This window comes from Acomys minous, assembly GCF_964271855.1.
Source record: "Acomys minous genome assembly, chromosome: 12".
Classification (NCBI taxonomy): Eukaryota; Metazoa; Chordata; class Mammalia; order Rodentia; family Muridae; genus Acomys; species Acomys minous.
Genome location: NC_140493.1, coordinates 13,711,365 through 13,736,111, shown reverse-complemented (window position 1 = coordinate 13,736,111; position 24,747 = coordinate 13,711,365). Strand labels below are relative to the sequence as shown.

The following is a 24,747-nucleotide window of genomic DNA, read 5'->3' as shown; positions in this document are numbered from 1 at the left end:
CACCACTGCCTGGCTGGCATCCAGCTCTTTATTGGCATATTCCTGTGGTGCATAGCAGCACCACTATGCTCCTCTGGCCTGTGAGCCCCACACGAGTCCCAGTGTGCTGCTGCTCTCTCTGCCCATGCAGAGACAGCCACATAGCAGTCTCATATTTACAGTTAACCTCTCCCTACCCATGGAGAAGGCAGTTTGGTGGTTTCACTACACCCTCAGTTACGTCTGGTGCCAAAACCTGGGAGAAGAATGGTAGGCCCCTTTCCAGAGGGCCCAGCCCCTGCTAACCATATCAGTATTTCTGAGGAGTTCTGTGTAGGCTTTATCTTGGTGAGGTTAAGGAAAGTTGATAGATGTTCTCATCTGGTCCTTGAAAACATGTCATTCTCTATTTGTTTACATATTTAAGTTTCTTTCAACAATATGTACTTCTCAGTTTGTAGGTTTTGCATATTTTTGGCAGATTTGTCCCTTATTTGTTGTTGTTTTGTTTTGTTTTTTGAGTCAGGGTTTCTCTGTGTAGCCCTAGCTGTCCTGGAACTAATTCTGTATACCAGGCTGGCTTTGAATTCAAAGATTGTACACCTCTGTCTCCTGAGTGCTGGGACTAAAGCTGTGCACCACCATACCTGCCTGACTATTTTTGTTTTTTGAGACAGAGTCTCAGTGTGTAGCCTTAGCTGGCCTCAAATTCTGCTATGTAGACCAGGCACCCCTCAAACTCTTTCTCTGGTTCTTCATAGCTTACAAGTGAAGACTAAGTTGAAGGCCTTCTGTTTTCTCATATGTTTAGTGCTGAATGGGTATTACCCTGAGTTTTTTTGCCACTGTAGTTTAATTGTTGGTCACTTAATCCCCAGTGAAGTCATAAAGATACTTTTTAAAAGTGTGTGTGTGTGTGTGTGTGTGTGTGTGTGTGTGTGTGTGTGTGTGTGTGTGTGTAAATACATGGAAAGGACAGAGGATGACACCAGACTTCCTGGAGCTGGAGGTACTGGTTGTAAATTGCCCAACATGGATGCTTGAATCTGACTGAACTCTGGTCCTCTGCAAGAGCAGAGAATGCTCTAAATGGCTGAGCTACCTTTTCAGTCCTAAGATTCTTTTTATCTTGTACAAAGATGCTAAAACAGACAGCTGACATCTTTTGCAGTTTTATTCTTGAACACTGGTTCAAAGCGAGGAAGGCTGGTTTTCGTGGTCCTTTCTCATGTCTGCCCTCCTTTGGAAGTCTTGTTTATTGTTCTGTGTCCCCTCGACACACACACATACATATACAACATCTACCTAATTTTTTTTCTCATTTTCTATCTCTTTGTTAGAATTTTAGCCAAGTCCTAGGGTGATTCTATCCCAGTATTTATCCCCCTTTCTATGGAGTTTATTGTCCCAGCAGTTATCTTGCAGGACAAAGGACAGCAGGGCTTACACAAGCCAAGTGCCCCTCACAGAGGTTTCACAGTGTGCACACACTCCCAGTTATGCCCCACAGACACAGACCCTGAGAGTGGCTTTTAGCACGCACCCTATGCCCTGTAATAGGTGGGAGTGGCCAGGTATCTCTGCTGTTTTCAAGGCATCTGTTCTTTGTCTCTAAAAAAGCATGAGTGAACTTTTGTGCTCTACTGATTGGAGCTTCCTCATTTGTGCTTTGGAGTGTTAGTAATCCTGATTTATTGGAATTGAGTTTTGATTTCCTGTAGTTTCATTCTTATTTTCCATTTTCAAATGAGCAAATCTTACGGTAAAACTATTTTTTCTCTTGACACAGTGATATCAATATCTTCCCTACTCTTCTAGAAAGGATGGCACCTGCTGCTCTGATACCTCAGTTGTCTCTACTTAAATGTTTCTATAAAACTCTTAGTCATCTAGTGTTTTGTATAGATACAGGTAGTGAACGGTCTCCTTGAGCCCTTCACTTTCCCTTCTTATAAGGGCAGGAGCCTGACTTCATGACCCTGAAATGCCTGGCCTTTGACGCAGTCTTTTATTTAAGCCTTTTGTAAAGGTTATGTTAGTGTGGTTGCTGAACGTTTATCATCTTGTCTGTTTTCTGTTGCTATGGCAGATACTGCAGACTGGATAATTTATAAAAAAAAGACTTACTCTCACAGTTCTGAAGGCTTTGCAGCATTGGTGAGGGCCTTCCTGCTGTGTCATGACATGTCAAGAAAACACTGAAGTGAGCACAGGAGCAAGGACCAGGCTAAGCCACTACATTGAGTTTGAATTTACTTTATAGCAAAGCTATTCCCACAGAAACAGTGTTGTCCTTGTGACCTAATCATCTCTTAAAGGTCACACCTCCAAGAGCTACCACAAGAGCCCATTAACACAACATACACCACAAGCACATACACAGGCTCTCACCTAAGTTTTGGAGTTTGGAAGGAACTTTCACATTATAACATTTATATACTCAACTTTTTGTACATTTTAAACTGCAGGTTCCTTCTTGTGTTTTCTTTCTGGCAGGACCACAAGCCGGCGGTGCCACTATGCACTTGAACAGGTCATCCATTTGGGTGTAAAAGGTAGCATTTTGTAGATTGTAGTTGTAAATCTTCCTAGAGCACATTGATAGAGCTCATGAACATTTTTATGTAAAAAAGTCTCTTCAGTTCCTCATTGATATGTAAAAATTAAAATTATGTTTTTACCTTCCTATTGGGCATTCCTCCTCCCTCTTTTTTTTTTTTTTTTTTTTTAACTATTTCAACTATGTAAAACTAGCACACTTGAGTATCTGACAGTTAGTTCATTGCTGTCTGCGCTGCTTTCCTGGTAATGTAGTTCATCTTTGTTCTCACAGTCATAAGTAATGGCTTATTGAGAAGTCTCTCTATACTGTTTAATGTTAAAAGTAGGAAAAGGGAAATAGCAAAAGAATAGAGTACAATATGAACTATTTTAGAATCAGCCATAAATATTTAGGTTTTCTTTATTCATACTTTTAAATAATATCTGCCCTTTTGCCTTTTCTTGTTTCAAAGTATTATTTCCAGAAGAAATCATTTTACAGTCTCCCCAGGTGACAGGAAATTGGAGCCTTGCACAGGACACCAAAAATGACGGGCAGTCCATCACCAAGGTAGTGCTTTGATGACTTTGATATATTTAGATACATATATGAATTTACTTCTCACAAATAATCCAGAGTATCAGTTAAAATAAAATAGCTGGGGCCGGGCGTGGTGGCGCACGCCTGTAATCCCAGCACTCAGGAGGCAGAGGCAGGCAGACCACTGTGTGTTCAAGGCCAGCCTGGTCCACAAAGCGAGTCCAGGACAGCTAAGGCAACATAGAGAGACACTGTCTCAAAAAAAACAAAAATAAAAATAAAATAAAAAATAAAATATCTGGGTGTTATAGTTTATACCTTTAATCCTAGCGCTTGGGAGGCAGAGGCAAGCAGATCACTTGGAGACTAGCCTTGTCTACAGAGTCAGTTCCAGGACAGCCAAGGCTACACAGCAGAACCTTGTCTTGAAAAAAATAAAGTGCTACAGGGGGTCGGGGGTCACGGGGTACTAGGCTGCTGGGGAGATGGTTCATTGGTTAAAAGCACTTACTACTCTTCAGGAGGACCCAGGTTCTCAGTTCCAATGGATCTGATGCCCTCTTCTGGCCTCTGATGGCACTGTATGCACATAGTGCACAGATCTGTGGAGACAAATCCATACACATAAAATAAAAAATAAAGCTTAAAAAATATCCATAAGGTATATTTAGTTTATTTTTTTCATTTTGTTTTGTTTTTTGAGACTGTTTCTCTGTGTAACCTTGGCTGACCTGCACTCACTTTGTAGACCAGGCCGGCCTCGAACTCACAGAGATCCTCCTGCCTCTGCTTCCCAAGTGCTGGGATTAAAGGCGTGTGCCACCACCGCCCAGCTGTATATTTAGTTTAAATATGTATATAATTATATGTAGGACCAAAATGCTACACTATATTTAAACAAGGAAAAGTTAAAATGTAGGGGTTTGTATGACCTTACCATATTATTTTAAAATCATGTGATTTTAGTTGGGGTACACCTTTAATCCCAGCACTCAGGAGGCAGAGGCAGGAGGCTCTTTGTGAGTTTAAGGCCATCCTAGTATTAATATGAGTTCCAGGTCAGGCAGGGTTACTTAGTGTTACCCTATCTGAAAAAAAAATGTTTTTTGTACTTTATATGTACTTGGGGTGGGCTGTAATGGAAGGGGCATGGATATAGTTATGTGTTTGTATATGCACAGAAATTGTCTGGAAGGACATAAGGCCAACGCACTGCTAACATTTGTAATCTGTCAGCATCACAAATACATCTTATTTTTTATTTCTCTAATCCAGTCATTCTATACATGCTAACTTAGTGCCTTTGTATTGGAGATAGTGTACTAGTCTCTTAGTACATTTATGAATAAAATAGACGTGGTTTACTTATAATTGTGTTTCTAGTAATACGAAAAATCATCCATGCCAGCTTGGAGTTTGCTTGCAAAGTACAATCGTGTGCTGCTGGAATGTGATTTCATGGGAATGTATTAAGTGTATAATAACGTAAAATTTCAAATTACATGTAATATTTAGAAATCCTTTTACTTTTCTATAACTACTCTCCAGACATGCAAGAGGTAGGATTTTTGTTGCTTGGAATCTCTGTAAGTGCTTTGTTTTGAAATGTTTTAGCCTTTATATTATTTGTACATATTGATGGGTTTTCATTTTGTACATGTGCATAATGTATTTTGATCACAGTCACACCCCCGTCGTGCTCCTGTCCTCCTCACTCTCCTCCCAGTTAACTCCTTCCACTTTCATATTAGGACTGCTTACAGGGGCATGACTGAGTTCTTTACAGTAGGAAGAGCATCTTACCAGCTGCTATACCATTAAGAAAATGTCTCTCCCTCTCCTGTCAGCCATTAACTGGGCATAAATCCTCTAGGGAGGTGGACTCATGCACCCCACTCTCCTCACTAGTCTTGTGCTTGTCTGCTGAGCTGAAGAGTGCTGTGGGCTTGTCATGCCCGGAAATCCCATCCTCATGGCTTCCCACCTTTCCTCTGCATCTTACATCCTTCCTGCCCCCTTATGTTGTGACACTGTCTGAGTCTTGAAGGTGATGACACAGGTGTCCCATTTATGGTTGGACATTCATTCAGTAGTCATTATTCTTAGTACTTTGACCAGTTATGAGTATCCTTAGTCATCACTGGCTGGTGTTAACAAAAAATACAGCTGGCAACAGCACTTACTGCAAGCATTAGAGATGGGTATTTAGAAGTGAAAGTGGTAGTTTCACAGCTGGGGAGATGCTCAATAGTGAGGCACCTGCTGCTCAACTGGGAGAGCTTGAGTTCAAACCTTAGAAGCCACATGAGTTGGGCTGCAGTGGTTCACAGACCTCCCAGCACTCCTACATTGAGTGGGAGGCAATATCAGGAGATTACTCAGACACTTGGAGGCCAGCTAGCCTGGAGGCCACAGCACTGAACAGTAGAGCAGGCCTGTCCCAAGGTGTAAGGTGAGGAATAACACCCAAGATTGTCCTCTCACCAAATACTGTCAACCGTGGCATGAGGACATTTGCATTCATGCAAACATGTATGTGCACTCATATATACATCACACACACAGGGAAAATGGCAGTTATAAACCGTTCACTCAGTCATGGAAAACTGTATAAATGAAATAAGAAAAGTTTACCCATTGAAAATCATCAGCTATGTGTTTCCTTCTAGACTTTTAATTTGATCTGAAAATACAAAGAAGTCTTCAGTGAGCACAGATAACTTTCATCTGTAAGTCTGTCTGTCTTTACCTTACTCCTGCTTCCTTCTGTTGCCTGATTCTTAAGAAAAGTCTGTGTAGGAGACGGTAGGGTGGGTGAAGAGAAGCTACTGCTATTTAGGTGAGGGTGTTCCTGACTGGCCAAATCGCTGTATTCCTAGCTACAGAATGCTATTTCTAGCCAAGTTTTAAATAAATCCTAGCATTCTATCAGTCAACCAAGATGGAATTACAGGGGCTGGAGAGATGGCTCAGAAGTCTAACTTTCAATGAAAAAATGAATTGCAGATTGTTGAACTGTCCAGGCATCTCTACTCTGAACAGCATTCTCTGTTGTCAAGGACACGTTTCCTTGAGAAGTATGTCCCTGTATCTGGTTTCAGCTGCTCCTCTGATAGGTGACTCAATGTCCATTGTTCCAGATAAGTGTATTTGCACATTTAGAAGGTGGGCATTCCCCTCGGCCCCAGCATACAGTTGTGACTCCACAGTGTGTTGAGTGAGTACATGGAAGTGTGACAGGGTGACCCACCACCCCCTTCACTGCTTCATCAGAAACCACAGCAACTGACAGAAGCAGAATGAGGCCTGAAATGAGTCCTCAAGGACGCAGCATGACGTTGACCTGGTGCCTCTGAGGACTGCTGTGACTGCTAGGCTGACGCACAGGGACACCTTAGCGTTGTCATAGGAACTCAGAGCTACAGCTTTTTGTTAGTCCTCCTTCTGATCCTCTGTTCGAGATGGCTCAGAAGGTAAGAGCGTCTCCCAGAGGACCAGGGTTGACTCCAGCATCCACATGGCGGCTCACAGCTGTCTGTGTTCTAGTTCCAGCAAGACTCAGGTAACGTCTTCTGGCCTCCATGTGCACTACACACTACATGGTGTCCAGGCGTCGGTGCCAGCAGAGCACATACATAAAAATAGATACTTTTTAAAAGATGGAGTTATATGGAAATAATTTTTTTTTAAAACAGAAGAGGGCTAGAAATATAACTCCAGTGGAAGAGAGGCCTAGCATATTCAAGGCCCAAAGTTCATCCCCCAGTACCCTCTCCAAAAAAGCTCAGACAGATATATAGAGCAGTTTGAGACGTTGTGTATCAGCTGGTATTAGGACGCACTCCTGAACAAGAGGAGCACAAGTGACACAGGCAGTGTTGTTTGAGCATAGCACCCAGAGAGTACAGAAAAGAAATCCAACAGAGACGCTTGAGTTGAGGAGACAAATTTGACGGCTCAAGTTAACAGAGTCCTGAGGAGAGAACAAGGTGGTGACGGGTGGACTTTGAGCATCTGCAGTGTTGCCTGAAATTTCTGCTCTCAGTCTATAAGTTTGTGAGAAAATACCCAAGACTGGAAGATAACATCTCCTAGATTTGACACAGTCCTCCAACCACAGAAGCCTAGCCTTGGCCTCAGGGCTGTGATCATAGACTGACAAGGTAAGAGCAAGCCTTAAAAGTTCCAAGCTGTTGATCTACATCCCAGAATAAAGTATTGGCTGGGCATGACGGTGTACCCTATGGTCCCTGTAGAGGCATGATGTCATACCTTACGGAGTTCAAAGTCCTTGTCAGTTACACAGCCAATTAGAGGATGGATGAGCTGAGAGCCTGTCTTAAAAACAAAACAATCTTCCTGCTTCGGACTCCCAGGTGTTGAGATTGCAGGCTTGCCACTGTGCCTAGCTGGGCTTCAAATTTTGAAGTCAAGTAAATGAGGCCAGTTACTCCAAGAAAACAAAACATGCACATGAAAGAAAGTGAGGATAGTCTACTCACAGGCAGCAGTGAATAGAGAAACAACAATGACAGCCATACAAAACCCAGAGTCCTGACAAAACACTGGAAGGAAGATAGGGAACACAGAAGGTAGGGTACAGTGGGGTGTGTGTCTTAAGGACATAGATAAAGGGAAGACTCAGAGCTGGTAATATGTACATACTACATACATGTACAGAGGTAGATAGCCACGCTCTTGCCTCTGTAAAAGTTGACTAGGATGGAGGCATGCTGGGGAGGAAAGCAATAACTGCTTCTAGGTCTTTTAGTATGCTTGACTTCTTAATCACTATGTGTATGTTTGACTATCAGTTTATAAATTTAGCCATTACTGAGGAAAGAATTATCTTGAGCTCAATAGGAGTAAGCAATGTCACCATTCTGTTTCCTTAAGAATTTATAAGCCAGTCTAGCTAACCAGGGAGCTCCAGACTTAGTGAGAAACCTTGTCTCAAGAAAGAAAACAATGGAGGAAGATACCAGTGTTGTCCTCTGATCTCCAAGTGCATGTACACAAGTGCCTGAGCATCACAGTTACACTACAGAAACAATCTTAAACAGTTTAGTCAAAGGTGACTAAAAACAGTCTCCCATCCCTGTCTCTGAACCCTTGCCTGAGTAAAATAAGGACTACACAGGAAAAAAGTTCATCTAGTCTGGATGGATGTGATGGCCTTAGGTTAGAAGGACCCATAGCTTTCAGGTATCACATATTTTACAAGATCACAGTCTCACATAGCAATTTAAAACTTGGAATGACTTTTAAATCCGTGAGCATGCATTTAGTCCCAGCACTCAGGAGACAGAGGCAGGTGGGTCACTGTGAGTTAGAGGCCAGCCTGGTCTACAAAGTGAGTCCAGGACAGCCATGGCTACACAGAGAGACCATGTCTCGAAAAACCTAAAACAAACAAACAAAAAGGCAATCACATCTAACAAAGGCTTTTTAAAAATAGTTTTTTGAGACAGGGTTTCTCTGTGTAACAGACTCCTGGCTTTCCTGGACTCTTTGTAGCTAAGGCCTGCCTCTGCCTCCTGAGTGCTAGGATTAAAGGCTTGCACTACAGCATCTAGATGACTTTTTTTCTTAAAAAAAAAAAAAACTTTAAACCAAGCATAGTGGCACACACCTGTAATCCCAGCACTCTGGAGGCAGAGGCAGGCAGATATCTGTGAGTTTGAGGCCAGCCTGGTCTACAAAGTGAGTCCAGGACAGCCAGGAGTTCACAAACTCTGTTTTAAAAAAACAAAAAACAAAAAACCAACAAACAAAAAAACAGATGCTTGAGATCCAGCTCAGCATTTAAGAGCAGCTGTTGATCTCCCAGAGGGTCTAGATGTGATCTCTGGATCCCTCCCGCATGTAGCTTACAAGTGCCTGTTACTCTGATTCCAGGGCATCCTATTCCTCCTCCTGACCTCCATGGACACCGGGCACTCACAAAGTACACACAGATACGCGAAGGCAAAGAACTCAAACACATAAAATAAATCTTCGGGGTTTTATTATTATTATTATTATTATTATTATTATTATTATTATTATTATTATTATTATTAAACAAAGGAGTACATCTAGAACTCAACAAGTCAAAAATTTATAATGTTACCAGGTGACAATGACTCATGCCTTTAATCTCAGCACTCAGGAGGCAGAGACAGAAAGATCTCTTAGTTTGAGCCAGCTTGGTCTACAGAGTGAGTTCCAGGGCAGTCAGGACTACACAGAGAAACCCTGTCTCAAAAACCATTTTAAAAAAAGAAAAGAAAAGAAAGGAAAATGCATAATGTCTGACATCTGGTTAAATTAAATAATCTGGACTAGACAAGAGAGACCTTGTCTAGCCTTCGCATGGCTTTGGGCTCAAACTCAACATTGCAAAACAGCTTTTAAAAATGTAACTGATAAGGGAAAATTAAGTTAATTGAGTCCAGCCTCTACCCAAATAGCACAGTTGTAAAGTTACAACACAAGGACATTAGAACAGTCCTTGAACTGTACTTGAACATGAACATGAAATACATGTTAGTCATATACAGGAAATAAATGATTACTCAGGAAAATAGAAAGCACTAGGTCAGCTATGGTGGTGTGGGCCTCTGATCCCAGCACTAACTAGGCGGGGCCACGTGGATCTCTGCATTAGAGGTCTGCATACAGAGAGCTGGGCCAACCAGGGCTACATAGGAAGACCCTGTCTCAAAATAATTTTAAAGACATGAAGACCTTAACTGTGGAACACAAAAGATAAAATTTAAAAAACACAAATTCATCATGTAGACATGAAATTTTCAGTTCTCAAGATGAAAATGTTAAGCAAAATAATATCAGAATAGGGGATCCAGAAAAAAAGGTAGTGAATTTGAAAACAACACTAAAAACTATTTAAAAATAATAGGAAAGAGTCTTTTTAAAATGAAGGAAAGAAATGAAGAAAAAAAAAGTGGGGTGTGGTATCACATGCCTTTAATCCCAGCACTTGGGAGGCAGAAGCAGGCAGATCTCTATGAGTTTGGGGCCAGCCTGGTCTACAAGGTGAGTCCAGGACAGCCAGACTACACAGAGAAAGAAACTGTCTTGAAAAACCGGTCAGATGGACCTAAATAGGATAAGCAAGCTGACATCCCCCATCCCCTGTGCCAACTCGTAGCCCCTTCCACTAGTAAAGGGGTTCTCCTGCAGTGTCTGCAGCTGGAATCCCAGCATTCTCTACCGTCTGACTCAGGCTGGAGCGTGGCTGTCCTTGAGCCTTGCTTGAGACAACCAGCTGTCTTGCCGAAGCACATGTTTGGCAAGCCTGGTCCTTGTTCTTCAGGCCAGAACATATCATCAGCCCTCCTGGTCTCCAGCTTGCTGACTACAGGTTTTAGGATTTCTTTGAGAATTCCTCTCCCTACCCTGTTTTGTTTTGTCAACATGCCTGGCTTTGGACATAGGTTCTAGGAATTGAACTCAGGTCCCCATGCCTACATGGTAAATATTTTGCCAACTGAAACATCTCCTCATCACAAATCTTAAATCTGTGCTTTCAAAGCAATCTTAGCATACCAACTAGTTTTATTATTTTCAGAAATTTAACTGATTCATTCCAATATATAAATTTAAAAATCTAATTATAGATTTCATATATACATGAAATACATATTAGAGTATGTATGTGTAAAGGCCACAGATACCTATGTCAGTTTTGAAAAAGAATATCCATCTTTATATTAAAGTGGACTACTAGACTCTGGTCAGACAAATACAACTACAGGACCTGGCACATGGACCAAGACCATACCAGTTATCATCTGCAGCACCAATACGGCAGTAATGGGAGGTCACAGCAATGGGAAATCCTTCTGGAATAAAATTTGATAGTGCATATATTTTAATGGAGATATTTTATGATCCAGTGCTTTTACAAGATTTATCTTATAAACAGCATTGATTGCACAAAGATGCAACATGTACAAAGCTATGAATTAAAGAATGTTTGTAATAGAAGGATGGAAAATTCAGTTCCATTAGTCCAGACCAAAGTGTGTGTGTATATATTTTTTCTATACACACACACGCACATATATACACACACATCAGCAAAACCAGTGCCTGTATGGCTTTGAGTATGTCAACAGGCAGCGTTGGCTCTGTGTTCTAAGGAAGATGTGGATGCTGCACAGCAGAGCTCTTCGTGCCCTTGGGAGAGGTCTTCCTAAGGTTGTCTAGCAGAGCCAAGCTCTAGGCTGTGTTGTCAGCATTCCCTGCTTAGGCCACGCTGGAAGAGGTGGGATGTGTATTACTCAAATAAAACTTATCCTCTTTGTTTCAGTTTTGTCATGGTAACACTCAGCTTGTTTGTATTTGTTTTTTCAAAGACCTGAGGACAAAAAGCATAAACTTTTAATAGCCGGTTTTTATTAACTGTCTCATGTTTGAATTATGTTTCAATGGGTAGACCTGACCTATTCAAAGAATTGTTAAATGGGACAGTAGAATATTGTTAGTAGGTGCGTATGCTGCTCTTTAAACTCAGCTTTCGTACACAAAGCTGGTGTTGTAACTACTCTTCATGATCCTTTCCAGAACAAGAAGACAGCGAAGGACCAAACTAAACACACAACAAAGGAGAAGCATACAGTTACTACAGACCTGCCAGAGAAGGAGGCCTCTCCCGCAGAGACCAGTGAGTTGAGTGAGAAGAACAGTGTGGTTGGAGACACAGTCATGACAGACACTGTTTAAAAAGAAGGCTGAGGCCCAATCTGCCTGCTCCCTGGGGGTTGATGATTTAGATGAGATACTTCAGAAAAAACTTAGATTGTGTATTATTCTTGTCATGTATGCTCTTAAATGGTTTTCTACTTTGTATATGTAAGTCAGAGTCCTGCAAAGCCACACAGGCTGGTCTTAAATCCCTCACCTAGCCTCAGAGGCAGGAACTGTAAGTAAAAGTTAGCACACCTGCCTTGTATCAACACCTTTAACTGACAAATACAAACACCAAGTAAACAATTTTTTGTTTGTTTGTTTTGCTTTTTGAGACAGGGTTTCTCTGTGTAACTTTAGCCGTCCTGGACTTGCTTTGTAAAACAGGCTGGCCTCGAATTCACAGCAATCCACCTGCTTCAGTCTCTCAAGTGCTGAGATTAAAGGTTTGTGCCACCACACCTGGCTCTCCAAGTAAACGTTTTTAAAGGTGTTCAGTATCCTTAGCCATCAGGAAAACAAAAATGAAAACTACTGAAAATGCTGAGTCAGAGAGGCTACCACCAAGAAGTCTGACAACCAGTGTGATAGAAAACTGCTAGTAAATCACTCCAGAAGTTTCAAAAATAAAAATTAAAAGTAGAGGCTAGAGACATGGCTCAGTGGTGAAGAAGCCTTGGCTACTCCTCCAGAGGACCCAGGTTCAGTTCCCAATGCCCACATGGCAGCTCACAGTAGATCTGACGCCCTCTTCTGGCCTCTATGGTCACTAGGCACGCATGTGGCGCAGACATATATGCAGGCAAATACTCATACATATAAAATAGATCTTTAAAAAAAACTAAGACTAGGGCTGGAGAGATGGCTCAGAGGTTAAGAGCACTGACTGCTCTTCCAAAGGTCCTGAGTTCAATTCCCAGCAACCACATGGTGGCTCACAACCATCTGTGATGAGATCTGATGTCTTCTTCTGGTATATAAGTATACATGCAGGCAGAACACTATGTACATAATAAATAAATCTTTAAAAATTAAAATAAAAAAACTAAGACTAGAAGTACCATATTGTCCAGATATACTACTGGATCTATACCACCAAGAAATCTAAGTCAATATACAAGAGATGCTTGCAGACCCGTCCTTACCATTACACTAGATATAGTGGCTAAAAGAAGAAAGCAACCCATATGTCCATCGACAGATGAATGGATAAATGTAATACATACACAGTGGAATTGTACTAAGACAAAGAAAAACAAAATCATCACCCTTTCCAGGAAACCTGTAGAATGGAAATTACTGAGCAGTTTCCTGGACTTATAAAGACAAAAACCAAGTGGTGTTCTCTCATATGCAGATCTTAAGTCTTAAACATGTATGTATGTGGAGATACACATCATAAAAATAGAAAGGATTCTGTGAGAAAGAATGAGCTCTTAAGGGGGTGTTGGAAAAGGAAGCAGGGGTCATAAAATGTTACATGAAAGCAGGATGTCATGTGGTGAGGGAGGAGGAGTCAGTGTGGTGGCGATGGGGACTGGAGGTGGGAAGATCAACTAAAACTAAATGTGTCTGAAGGCACCACGGTGAAACTTACCGCTTTGTACACTGACTTTTTTTAAAAAGGAATTTAAGCTGGGTGCAGTGATGCACGCCTATAATCCCAGCACTTGGAGAAGCAGAGGCAGGTGGATCTCTGTGAGTTCAAGGCCAGCCTGGTCTACAAAGCAAGTCCATGACAGCCAAGGCTACACAGAGAAACCCTGTCTCAAAAAATGAAAAAAAAAAAAAAAGAAAACATTTAAATGTTTGGGGGAAATCCACAAAACTTAAAAATGATGTATGTAATATTTCAGGTGATGCTAGATCTATAATTGATCCTTTTTTCCCTCTTAGAAAGTTAGGTTACTTTTCCTGACTTTCCTCAAAAACACAGATGTTTCTGGAACATGTTCTCCTGTCACAATAAGGTTTTTGGCATTGTCCAATTTTATTTGGCCTTCATGACATCTAATAAGCCATTGTACAAAGCTCTTTCCACTTTAAATGCAGTGGATGAAATTCAGATCCCTAAAGCAAGAGATAAGGAGTTCTTCAATCCAGTGCTCAATGAAAACCAGAAGCTGGCCGTGAGGAGAATTCTGAGTGGTGACTGCAGGCCCCTCCCATACATCCTTTTTGGGCCTCCTGGAACTGGGAAGACTGTGACAATAATTGAGGCTGTTTTGCAAGTAAGGACAGTGGTGCTGGTTGCTGTGGGCTGTGCTGTGCTCATTTGTTTATAACTGGGAAAGTATTCGTTTAGACATTAGAGACATTAGTAAAGAACTTGAGAAAGATTTAGCTTACAACATTGGCTGTTTATGTACTAGGATTTTTAATTTATTTCATAAGTTTAGGAGGAACCTTCATTTCTAGAATAGTAAACCTTTGATTGCATTATGAATCTATTTTTAATTTTTATTTATTAATGTTTATGTACGTTGGTATGTTGTCTGCATGTCTGACTGTGTGTGAAGTTGTCAGATCTTCTGGAACTGGGGCTACAGACAGGCGTGAGCTGCCATGTGGGTGCTGGGAATGGAACCTGGGCCCTTTGGAAGAGTAGCCAGTGCTCTTAACCGCTGAGCCATCTCTCCAGCCCCACATTATGAATCTTTACTGAAGAAGTTGCCTGGACAGTGACTGAAGCCACCACTCTGTAGCAACTGTTGGTATTTCCTATTTTTCCAATTAAACTTATTTAATTGGAAAATACTGTGTATATAGTACTACAGTATAATTTTGGGTTTTGATTAGCAAGCACACTGTGTGTGTTATATGCTATACTGAAAGCTGTGCTTGTGATATTGGTATAACTTGTCTACAGAGATGTCTGTAGCAGCATATGGATGAATGTGGGTAGCAGAGCTGAGATGTAGTATACACAAGGCTTTGGATAGCCCTGCATTCTCTCTTTGTATGTATGGGGGGGTAGTGGCAGGGTGGGGAATCTACCACATCTCATCTGTGGCCACTAAGGCAGAGTGGTCACTTTGACATTGCAGGGAGTGTCTCAGATGCTCAGGAGTTAGCATCCAAGCCTACACTCCTCACTTCCTATAAAGGAATCTGTATGTTAGACACAAAGTTAGGGTCTCTACTCTGTGGCAGTAATGTTAAAATCCCTGGTCTCCTATTTCTTAATGAAGGTACATTTTGCTTTGCCGGACAGTCGGATTTTGGTCTGCGCTCCCTCTAACAGTGCTGCTGACCTTGTGTGTTTACGACTTCATGAGAGCAAGGTGCTGAAGCCAGCTGCCATGGTCCGGGTGAACGCCACCTGCAGATTTGAGGAAGTAAGTCCCAGTCATGGGGTGGGACCCTGGAGTCCTTCCTTGGAGTGTAGCAAGTAGGCAGGTTTTAGCAGGATGTAGTAGCTTGGTAGACACCAAACCATTATAGGAAGTTGTATGAAGAAATTGCTCTGTCTTATGATACAACTCAACTATATGGTGTTACTGTTTTTATATTGTGTTATTTTATTATATTATATTCTCACCCTTTCTCTGAATAACAATATTTTTATGGACATTCTCAGTTTTGTTAAATTCTCATGCTACGCTTTCACTTAGTTCTTCAAATGTATTCTAGTTTCTTTTAGTTCTGTTTGTTGATTTGATTTCAACTATCCCTTTTGGAAAAATTACAGGATCCTAGTTTACTGTTGAATAAAATATTGCTCAGAAAAGAAATTGTGAGTAGAAAATATATTTAAGTTGTTTCCTGGAAGGATGTAAAAGATTATAGTATTTTCTTGCCTTCAGAATCTACAAACATGGACCTAATAAGAAAATGTAAGGCATTTTAATTTAAGGTAATCATTAATGATTAGTCATCACTAAGAAATGGCAACAGAGCAAGATTATCTTATAACCTTCCTCCCAGCCTTGCTGTTTTGTCTCATTTAAGGAAATGCTTTGTAAATTGAAAACCAAACTGACCCTAAGCTCTTTGCCCCAGACTATTATTGATGCCATCAAACCGTATTGCAGAGATGGAGAGGATATCTGGAGAGCCTCACGCTTCAGGATAATAATCACTACATGTAGCAGTGCAGGACTGTTTTACCAGATAGGAGTGAGGTAAGCACCAGATGTTGCTTGAGGAACAGTCACGTAGACAATTTGTATCCTCCCACATGTAGGTCAGAAGAGGTTGACCAGATGGAGATTGAGTAGTGGAGGGAAGTGCCAGCCATAGGATAAGAGCAGTGTGTGTGTGTGTGGGGGGGGGGTGCATCTTTTCAGAGGAAACAGAGTTACTGATGAAACCCAAGAGACTCAAAGGGTTCAGCAGTAGGATGGACAGGCAAGTGGGCTAGCAACATGTGAAGATCCTGTGGTTAGAGAGCCCTGAGCATGTTCACACAAAACCTCAGAGCTGGGGCTTAGTAAGCAAGAGTGATGGAGAAGGAGCTATGAGAAGAGGCCTGGTTCCCAAGAGAGGCATCAGGACATGACTCTTATTTTAGTAGAAATCCACTGAATGAGTAGCTCGAAGGATCAGTGGGAGGCTGGCCACTTAGGAAACAGCAGTGTCCTGTGAGATTAGCCCTGGGTGGGGGCAGCTCAAATGTCCACTGGTGGTAGCTCTCCAAGAAGAGGAAACAGTGATTGTGCAAGTGGTTGGGGGTCCCTGAGGACCAGAAACTGCCCTGAGAGCTGAAGAGAAGCTGAATGAGGAAGTGAACAAGGGAAGATGAGGAGGTAGCACAGGGCAGGCTGGGGAAGGGGGAGAGGAGCAAGGGTCCCTGAGGGTAAGTCCCAATTCCTGAGCTCCTGAGAACAGACAGCTCTGCAGCTTGAAGCAGAGTCACCTGGGGTGGAGCTGTGGGGATGACAGCCCATGCCCACACATGCCTCACCTTTCTGGCCTGAGCGCTAGCACCTGAGAGCAGAGAGAGCCAAGTGCAGGTAACCACACACAGGTGTTGCAGATTATTTCATAAATATTCTTCAGTTTACCCATTTTATTTATTTTAAAGTAGGAATGTAATATTCTTAACTTGTGTGTGTGTGTGTGTGTGCGCGCGCTAGTGTGCACGAAAGTCGCACACTAAGGTCAAAAGATACCTTTAGGGTGTTCCCTCCTTCCACCATGTAGGTCCCCGGGATCAAATTTAGGTCCTCAGGCTTGGTGGTGGGCATCTTTACACTGTGAGCTATAGTGCTGGCCCCACAATGTCATTTTATTATGTGTGAAATCATTAATGAGACGGTCTACATTTTCTTATTAATGCTGAATGTGTATTTCAGATTCAAGGGCTAAGAGGGTGCTGGACTGGGAGGGTGCAGGTCTAAGCAAGGCCAGGGGATTTTTTATTTTTTTGTGATACAAGGTGCCAGAACTCTTAAGCTCCCCGGAAGCTCTCAGGCTTTGTTCATGCCCACCCTCCCCCTGTCCTGCACATTCTGCCACCAGAGCACCAGCTGCTGATAGGGGCTCATATGAGTCTCCTAGCCGGCCTACGGCTGTTGTGACCCCATCATGTGATACCCACACCTTTGGTTTTGTCTTCCCTGAAGAGCCCTACTATGATCCCAACACCCCAGAGCAGAGCTTTGCCAGTATATGTTAGGTAGCAGTTGCTAAGCAGCATGATGGAATTACAGTTTGGGACACTTTTGGCTCTAGAGTTGGATACTTCACACACGTATTTGTGGATGAGGCAGGACAAGCAAGTGAGCCAGAGTGCCTGATTCCTTTGGGACTGATTTCAGATGTCAATGGCCAGGTAAGCCTGTGTGCGTTGTGTGTTTCTTTCTGCTTCACTGTTTTCCATGATGACAGTCACAGCCTTAGAAGGGTCAAGTGAAAGTACCAGGAGGTCATCACTCTGCTGTTGATCACAACCTCAGTCTTTTGTGGCTAAGAAGAAAGGGCCTTGCCTGTTATTTACTCACTTGCAAAAAGAAGCTAGAGCCATTTTAGATACAGGGGACACGTGGCAGAGTCAAAAGCTGAAGTTTCTGGTTCAGGTGTTCCCCACATGGCAGAGGGCAGAGGGAGGACACTACATTTTTCAGGGCTTCTCACTCAAACCCCAGGCCCCTCTAACTCTGTTCCTGGCAGATCCCCATCTGAGCCTCTCTCTGGTGCTTTGGACAATGACATGGATTTTCATGTAGTACTAGGAGGGACTATGAAACAAACAAGGACTGTGTAATTAGGGCATGTAAGAGACTGGTCAGCATAATGTCAATGTCGGGGGGGGGGGGGGAGTGTCCAGGAAAGGGCATCAGGGAAAAAAGCCAAGGGTGGTTTCCGAGAGCCAGGCACAGCAGAAAGTTCCAGAACAGAACACAGGCTGTATCCCTCAGGCTTCTGCCACAGTGAGAAATAAGTGGAGGGGCAGCTGGATGTTGTGCCAGGACTCAGGGTCAATTCCAGCTGTGTCTATCTTGTTCTCAGCTTCTTCCCTCCTTCCACACACCCAGAGTCCACGGCCGCACAGCCCCACCTGCTGTCCTATTCAGAGGCAGCTTTCTGTCAATGCCCACAGCTCTTTCACTATGTGTCATATGCCTGTCTACTCCCCACTAATCAAGCATCCTTGTATATGCTATAGATTGTGCTTGCTGGAGACCCCATGCAGCTTGGCCCAGTCATCAAGTCCAGGCTGGCCATGGCCTATGGGTTGAATGTGTCCATGTTGGAGAGGTTGATGTCCAGACCAGCATACCTGAGAGATGAGAATGCCTTTGGTGCTTGTGGTGCATACAACCCTCTGTTGGTGAGTTCCATTCTCTGTGCTTTGTCACCCAAGTAGAGAAAGAACAAAGCTTTACTGGAGCACACTGTGCTGACTGTGGGGAGCTGCTGAGGCCAGGCCAGCTGCCGCACTGCTCTCACCTACCTCCCCTTGCCCATGAGTCAAATATGTGAGCTGAGCCCAGACTTTCATTTAGGACATTGCCAGTAGCACTACCATTTTGGGGGTTGAGGGTGCCACTTTGCACCTAACATTGGGCTCACACACCATCAGTCAAATTCTGAGGATAGACTTTGGAACTTGCGTCTTTAGGACTTCCCAACACAATGAACTTGGGAATTTGGACTCTGTAGGACCCATCATTAAATAATGAGAAAATTCTATAATTAAAAAAAAATCATTCACCAGGTGCGATGGCACACACCTGTTATCCCAGCACTCAAGGAGACAGAGGCAGGTGGATCTCTGTGAGTTCGAGGCCAGCTTGGTCTACAAAGTGACTCCAGGACAGCCAAAGCTACACAGAAACTCTGTGTTGAAAAACAAAAAATAGAAATCATTCTCTAAACTTACCTATTATCATTAAACAGATTTCCATCTGCACTTGTGTCCTGGTGTTGATGAGGCATAGCAGTCAGGAAAGGTTTCAAAGAGATGGCCTTTTTCTCCATGGAGAGTCAAGGGGTGACTGTGTGTTGTGATTCTTCAGGCTGAGGAGAATCATTGGGATGTCACACGTCAGAAGGGTGTCTGTTGTCTCTGGAGCAGAGGGGCACATGGAGATGCCTCCAGGATAATGTACAACATGGCATCTGCTGGTCAGAGAGGGATGCCTGAAAGCTGCGCTGCTCATAGGCGATGATACATTCTCACACATCTCATGTGCACCTGGGCACAGTGCAGTTCCTTTGCTGAAAAAGAAGTGGTTTCCTCCCCTTTCCCTTGTTGTCCGTGCTGTTGCAAGCTGCTGTGATTCTTCACAGGGGCACATTCTGCTCTTTTAGATGAAATACAGTTATAGCCCTGGGCTAACAGGCCTTTTGCCAGTAAAATTGATATTGTACTTCAATTGCTCTGACAAATGCCTGACAGAGACAACTGTCAGGTGTTCTCAGGGGAGGAAGAATTTGTTTTGGCTCTCCATTTGAGGGGATAATTCGACATGGCAAGGAAGGCATGGTGGTATGAGGCATCTGTCCTCGGAAAGCAGAGAAAGACATGAATGCCATTGCTCATCTGGCTTCCTCCATTTTCCTTTTTATTCAGTGTAGGACTGCAGCCATGAGTCAATGCCACCCACATTCAGACATCTTCCCACCTTAATTAAACCTCTTTAGAGACCTTCAACAGAGTCACCCAGAGATGTGATTCCTAGGCGATTTCAAATCTTGTCAAGTTGACAGTGACAATTGACCATCGCAGCCAGGAACAAGGACAGATCCTTGTGTTGCCAAGCAGTTGGTTGCAAAAAACACTTTCCTCACACTGATGCTGTCCTCATAACCAAAGACTGTCCCTGGGCTGTGACAGAGCTCTTACTCTTGCCTCAGAGCTTTATGGGGCTTCACTTAAAGGCATCCACTTAAAAGGTACTCACCAGGACCAAGCATGCCCACATATCCCTCCTCATGTTTATCTTTTCTCTTAAAATGGATTGTTGAGGTTCAGAATCAACTGAGAAACTTTGCCTGGCATCAGATTTCAAGCTAACGAGATAACTAGGCAGGAGTGACAGGAGTCAACATTAAGGTGTTTATTTCAAGTTTGCTACAAGGACAACAGGGAGAAAAGCTGACCAGGAGCTGTGTGGTCTTGACCCCATGTGATTATGCCTATGCTCTCCCTACAGGTCACCAAGCTAGTGAAGAACTACAGGTCCCACTCAGCCCTGCTGGCCCTGCCCTCTCGCCTCTTCTATCATAGAGAACTTGAGGTCTGTGCTGACCCTAAAGTAGTGACTTCACTGCTGGGCTGGGAGAAGCTGCCCAGAAAAGACTTCCCTCTCATCTTCCATGGAGTGAGAGTAAGTCTGCTGTGACCGCTGAGTGCTTCCTGCATCAGGTGATCCAGGAAGAGAAGGGAGGAGGAGGCACCTTGGTTCAAAGAACGACCATATTGTGTGATGCACAATGGTGTGTGTCTCTCATCTGTACTGCATTAGCTAAGCCTGAGGTGGGGGAAGGCAGTGGTACATGCCTTTAATCCCAGAGTGACAGAGACAGGCAGATCTCTGAGTCTGAGGTCAGCCTTGTCTACAGAGTAAGTTCCAGGACAGCCAGGGCTACACAAAACAGAAACTCACAAAAAAGAAACTCTGTCTCAAAAACAAATAAACAAATCACGGGTTTTCATGAGAACTATTTAATGACAATTCAAAATGTTTTATAAAAAAGTTAATACAGCCCTAGATTCAATTTTTAATATTGCCAAAGAGCCAGACAAATGAATCGTTAGATTTGGTATGTTACAAAACATACTACAAAGTTAGAGTAAATAAGTGTCCAGTATGAAATATATATTAAATTTGGAGCTTACTAGTAGAATACTTGCCTAGCATGTGTAAGACCCTGGGATCCATCCTCAGTACCACAAAGACAAAGTGTGGGGTGCATGTGTACGTGTGCATGCATGTATAGTTGACAATAAAGGTGCAGGTTGATGGAACATAGTTCAAAAACAGCAGTGGATAAAGAGGATCTTTTTGACATAGGGTTTCACTGTGTAGCTCTAACTATCTGAAACCCACTTTGTAGACTAGATGGGCACTGAACACACAGAGATCCATCTGCCTCTGCTTCTGCCTCCTGAGTACTGGGATTGAAAACATGCACTACCATGTTTGGCCCAATATAGAGGATTTTAAGAGGAAAGTGCCTATCAGTCACTGGGAAACAAGATGGAAATATAGATTTTATTATCAACAGGCCCTGGCAGGAGTACATGGCAATCTGAAAGTCATGTATGAAGGCTGGGGACACCCTCAGGGAGAGGAAGAAATAGGGACCTGCACACCAGGGTTATATCTCACCAGGGTTCTCATGGGCAGGTGTTTTGTTGTTTTGTTTTGTATCTCATGTACACCAGGTTGCTCTTGAATAGCTCAGAGTGACCTCCAACTGTGATCCCACTGTTTCTGTCTCAAGTGCTAGGTGTATAGGCATGCACCACCATACTTGGTTTATTCAGTGCTGCATGTAGATCAAACCAAGAACTTCATGCATGTGTGGCAAATTTTCTACAATCATATCCCCTGCCTTGTCTTGCCAACAGTCTTGCCAACCCAGGCAATCTTGAACTAAAAATCCTTTCCTCTCGGTGTCCTTAGTGCTGGGATTACACAGGGAAGCACAGGTCTGGCTTTTGTGGACACTTTTAACTGGTGGGTCTGGATCAGGCTGACAGAGTTCCTGGAAGTCATGTAGCGATGAGAGGTGGGCATAGTCTGTGTAGTCTGTGTAGTGCCAGCCAAGCAGACTGTGTCTAGCTGTGCCACAGGGACATGGTGACTGGGGAGCAGCTAGAAAAGACCGCAATCTGGATAGACCGGAGGCAGAGCTGAGACCAGGAAGCTGCTGAGGGCAGAGCCCTGCCTCTGCTGTAAGAAAGTCCATTTTATATTCTGACGGATGTGGCAACCATGGAGAACCATCAGATATCATTAAAGTTAATTTAGTCACATTTCAGTATTTTCTAAATGCCAAATTACCTGCTAAGTTCTTTCCTCGGTCCTGAGAGTTTAAGTGGACCAAGGCAGTATGTCCACAAGAGAGTGTGGTCCACGCCAACTAGAGCAGAAAGGATCACATCCCTGTGTGTTGGCTGCAGTGTTGCTGGCAGGCCTGGCCCTCTAGTGACAAGACGCAGAACGTCCTCGTGCCCACCTGTGCTTTGGCTGTACCAGACAGAATTGCTTAGTAAGGTGTTTGACAGCATGCTTGGGGCAGGGCTGAACACCCTAGATTCCACAAAACAGGCACAAAAGAAGCTGGTGCTTCTTTGCCATGTGGAAGTGTCATAGAGAAGTGTACTGTGTTATTCATAGGCCACTTGAGCTATGCTGCTTTTTGCTTTAGTGCAGCACTGAACAGGACTGTAAGGCCCATAGAACCTGAAACCTCTTTCACTTCCATATGGCAACATTATGTCATCCTCTCGTGCAAATAAGAAACCAGGATGGACTGCTCTCCCTTTATCTCTCCTGCTTCATTATTTCCAGCTTGTATCTTAGGCACTCTCCTTGTTGCTGCCTTACCTTACTTATCTCTTATTTTATTAGTTTTTAAATTGTTTTTATTAAAATATAATTATGTAGACGAATGTTAATTGAGAACATGGCTGTTCCGGTAAGAGTTCACATCCAAAGACCTTCTAGATCTATAATGCAGTTGGCAAGAGATCACATTCAAAGATCTTCAGGTCTGTGTGATCTGACTGGAATACAAACACGCCTTTAATCCAGGAGACAGAGACAAGCAGATCTGAGTTCAAGGCCAGCCTGGTATAGAGCAAGTATCAGGTAAAGAAAAGCTCGGGTCCAGGTATGGTGGTACATGCCTTTAATCCCAAACAATGAAAGTGAAGTTAGTTTGTAGAAGGAAGCACTCATGTTTGAAAATGATGTCTAATTGAGTGGCAGAAAAGATGATGAATCATAGATTTGACAGAATAAGATATGCCCAACTCTCACGAGAAGAGAGAGGAAAGGGAAGCTACTCAAGAGGCAGTTTTTCAGAGGAGGCAGTTTTACCAGGACAGTAATAGAGAGATGGGTTGCAGAGAGAGAACTCAGAAAAAGACAAATGAGCCAAAAGATTAGAGCAGATTGCTGAGGTAGTTTGAGGACAAGCAGAGCAGTTCCAGGCCGAGAGAAGGCAGATTGAATAAGTCAGCTTGTACAAGTCTCAGAGGCTGAAAACATTCTAGGCCTAGGTTAGATTGTATAGAGGCTAAAAGCTTCCAGGACTAGGCCTAGGCCAACAATTGATCCAGGAGAGTAAAAGCTACTTTTACTCTCTATATATCACTTCCTCCCTTCCCTTTCCTCTCTCCAAACCTTTCCATGCATCCCCTTTCCATGTGCCCCTCTCAAGTTCATGGCCTCTTTTTCCTTGTTATTGTTACATATATGTATAAATATGTAAGCATTACCTGCTGAGCCTGTGTATGATTTCAGGGCTGACCACTTGATATCGTAATCACTTAGGGGATTCATCTAATTCCCACATGAGCTCCAGTCCTTAAGGGCCTGTAGTTCTTTGTCTGGGGTGGAATCCAGTGAGCTTTCCCCTTTCACAAAAGCATGACTTTTGGTGACATTTTTGGGTCTTATTTAGACATCCACACTGTTGAGCTGCCATAGATGCAGCCTCCCTGTCATTTCAGGAAGACATGACCTCATAGAAGACCTCCTGGGCCTCTGCCTCCACAGCCTTTGCAGTCCCCTCTTCCACAATGACCCCTGGGCATTAGGTGGACAGTTGTGTTGTATCTGGGCACTCCGAATTTTGAATCTCTGAATTTTGAGCAGTTGTGGTTTTCTGTAATGCTCTCTGCTGCAAAGAGAAGCTTCTTTGATGAGTTGTGAGAATATTTAGGATGTAGTTAGGAATTATGCTAATTTAGTAAAGTGATGGTGATAGGTTCTCCTCTAAGACCCATAACCTCATTAGCCCCGAGCAGCTGGGTAGGTTTCCAGTACCAGGCATAATTTCCCTTCTGCTAAGCAGTTCTTAATTTAATTAGACAGCTGTTGCCTACCACCAAGATATGAGCACCATTATTACACCGTTAGGGATATCTTCCCTGGGTGGTCACGGTTGTGGGTCATAGGTGTAACCGCTGTGCAGGACTGTTGGATAGCACCTTTTGTTACTATGACACCTAATCCTCAAGGAGGCTTTTGGGTCAGATCCAGCTTGAATCCTCCAAGTCCTGTGTCCAAAGTGCATGATGTCTTCAGCAATAAGGACTTAACTTCAACCTCTGGGAGGCAACTGTGGGCAACAGAAGTAGGCTGTATTGTTTGTGGAGTCTGCAATCCTTTAACCAACAATTCTCCACCTTCCAAGTGTTTTGATTATAAACTTGGAGCTGCCATATCTGACAAAAAGTACCTTTCTTAAGGCTCAAAAGCTTAGGGTTTTTTTGAGGGGGAGTTGTTTTGGTCTTTTTTGTTTTGTTTAGTTTGGTACCTCTGGGTAGTCTATCACCATGTGGCTCTCTGTCTGCCCTTGATCTC

At 43.1% G+C, this 24,747-nt stretch overlaps 1 protein-coding gene and 1 long non-coding RNA gene across 3 annotated transcripts in view; one reads left to right on the top strand and one right to left on the bottom strand.

Annotated features, from left to right (window-relative positions):
* Positions 1 to 24,747, top strand: part of MOV10L1 (Mov10 like RNA helicase 1) — a 67,056-nt gene that overhangs the window by 27,007 nt on the left and 15,302 nt on the right. For both annotated transcript variants that reach the window (XM_084803201.1, XM_084803202.1), the window contains 9 exons: positions 2,476 to 2,534; positions 2,994 to 3,091; positions 11,633 to 11,732; positions 13,808 to 13,986; positions 14,947 to 15,093; positions 15,758 to 15,879; positions 17,432 to 17,531; positions 18,366 to 18,530; positions 20,359 to 20,532. In XM_084803201.1, the coding sequence (XP_084659327.1) occupies positions 2,476 to 2,534; positions 2,994 to 3,091; positions 11,633 to 11,732; positions 13,808 to 13,986; positions 14,947 to 15,093; positions 15,758 to 15,879; positions 17,432 to 17,531; positions 18,366 to 18,530; positions 20,359 to 20,532 (1,144 nt within the window). The remainder of the gene's footprint in view (positions 1 to 2,475; positions 2,535 to 2,993; positions 3,092 to 11,632; positions 11,733 to 13,807; positions 13,987 to 14,946; positions 15,094 to 15,757; positions 15,880 to 17,431; positions 17,532 to 18,365; positions 18,531 to 20,358; positions 20,533 to 24,747) is intronic.
* The window catches only part of LOC311609832, a 42,739-nt gene continuing 20,439 nt past the window's right edge, over positions 2,448 to 24,747 (bottom strand). Inside the window, exons 2-4 of the long non-coding RNA XR_014783515.1 lie at positions 5,696 to 5,744; positions 3,573 to 3,663; positions 2,448 to 2,567 (exon numbers count right to left, since the gene is read on the bottom strand). This is a non-coding gene — a long non-coding RNA (uncharacterized lncRNA). The remainder of the gene's footprint in view (positions 2,568 to 3,572; positions 3,664 to 5,695; positions 5,745 to 24,747) is intronic.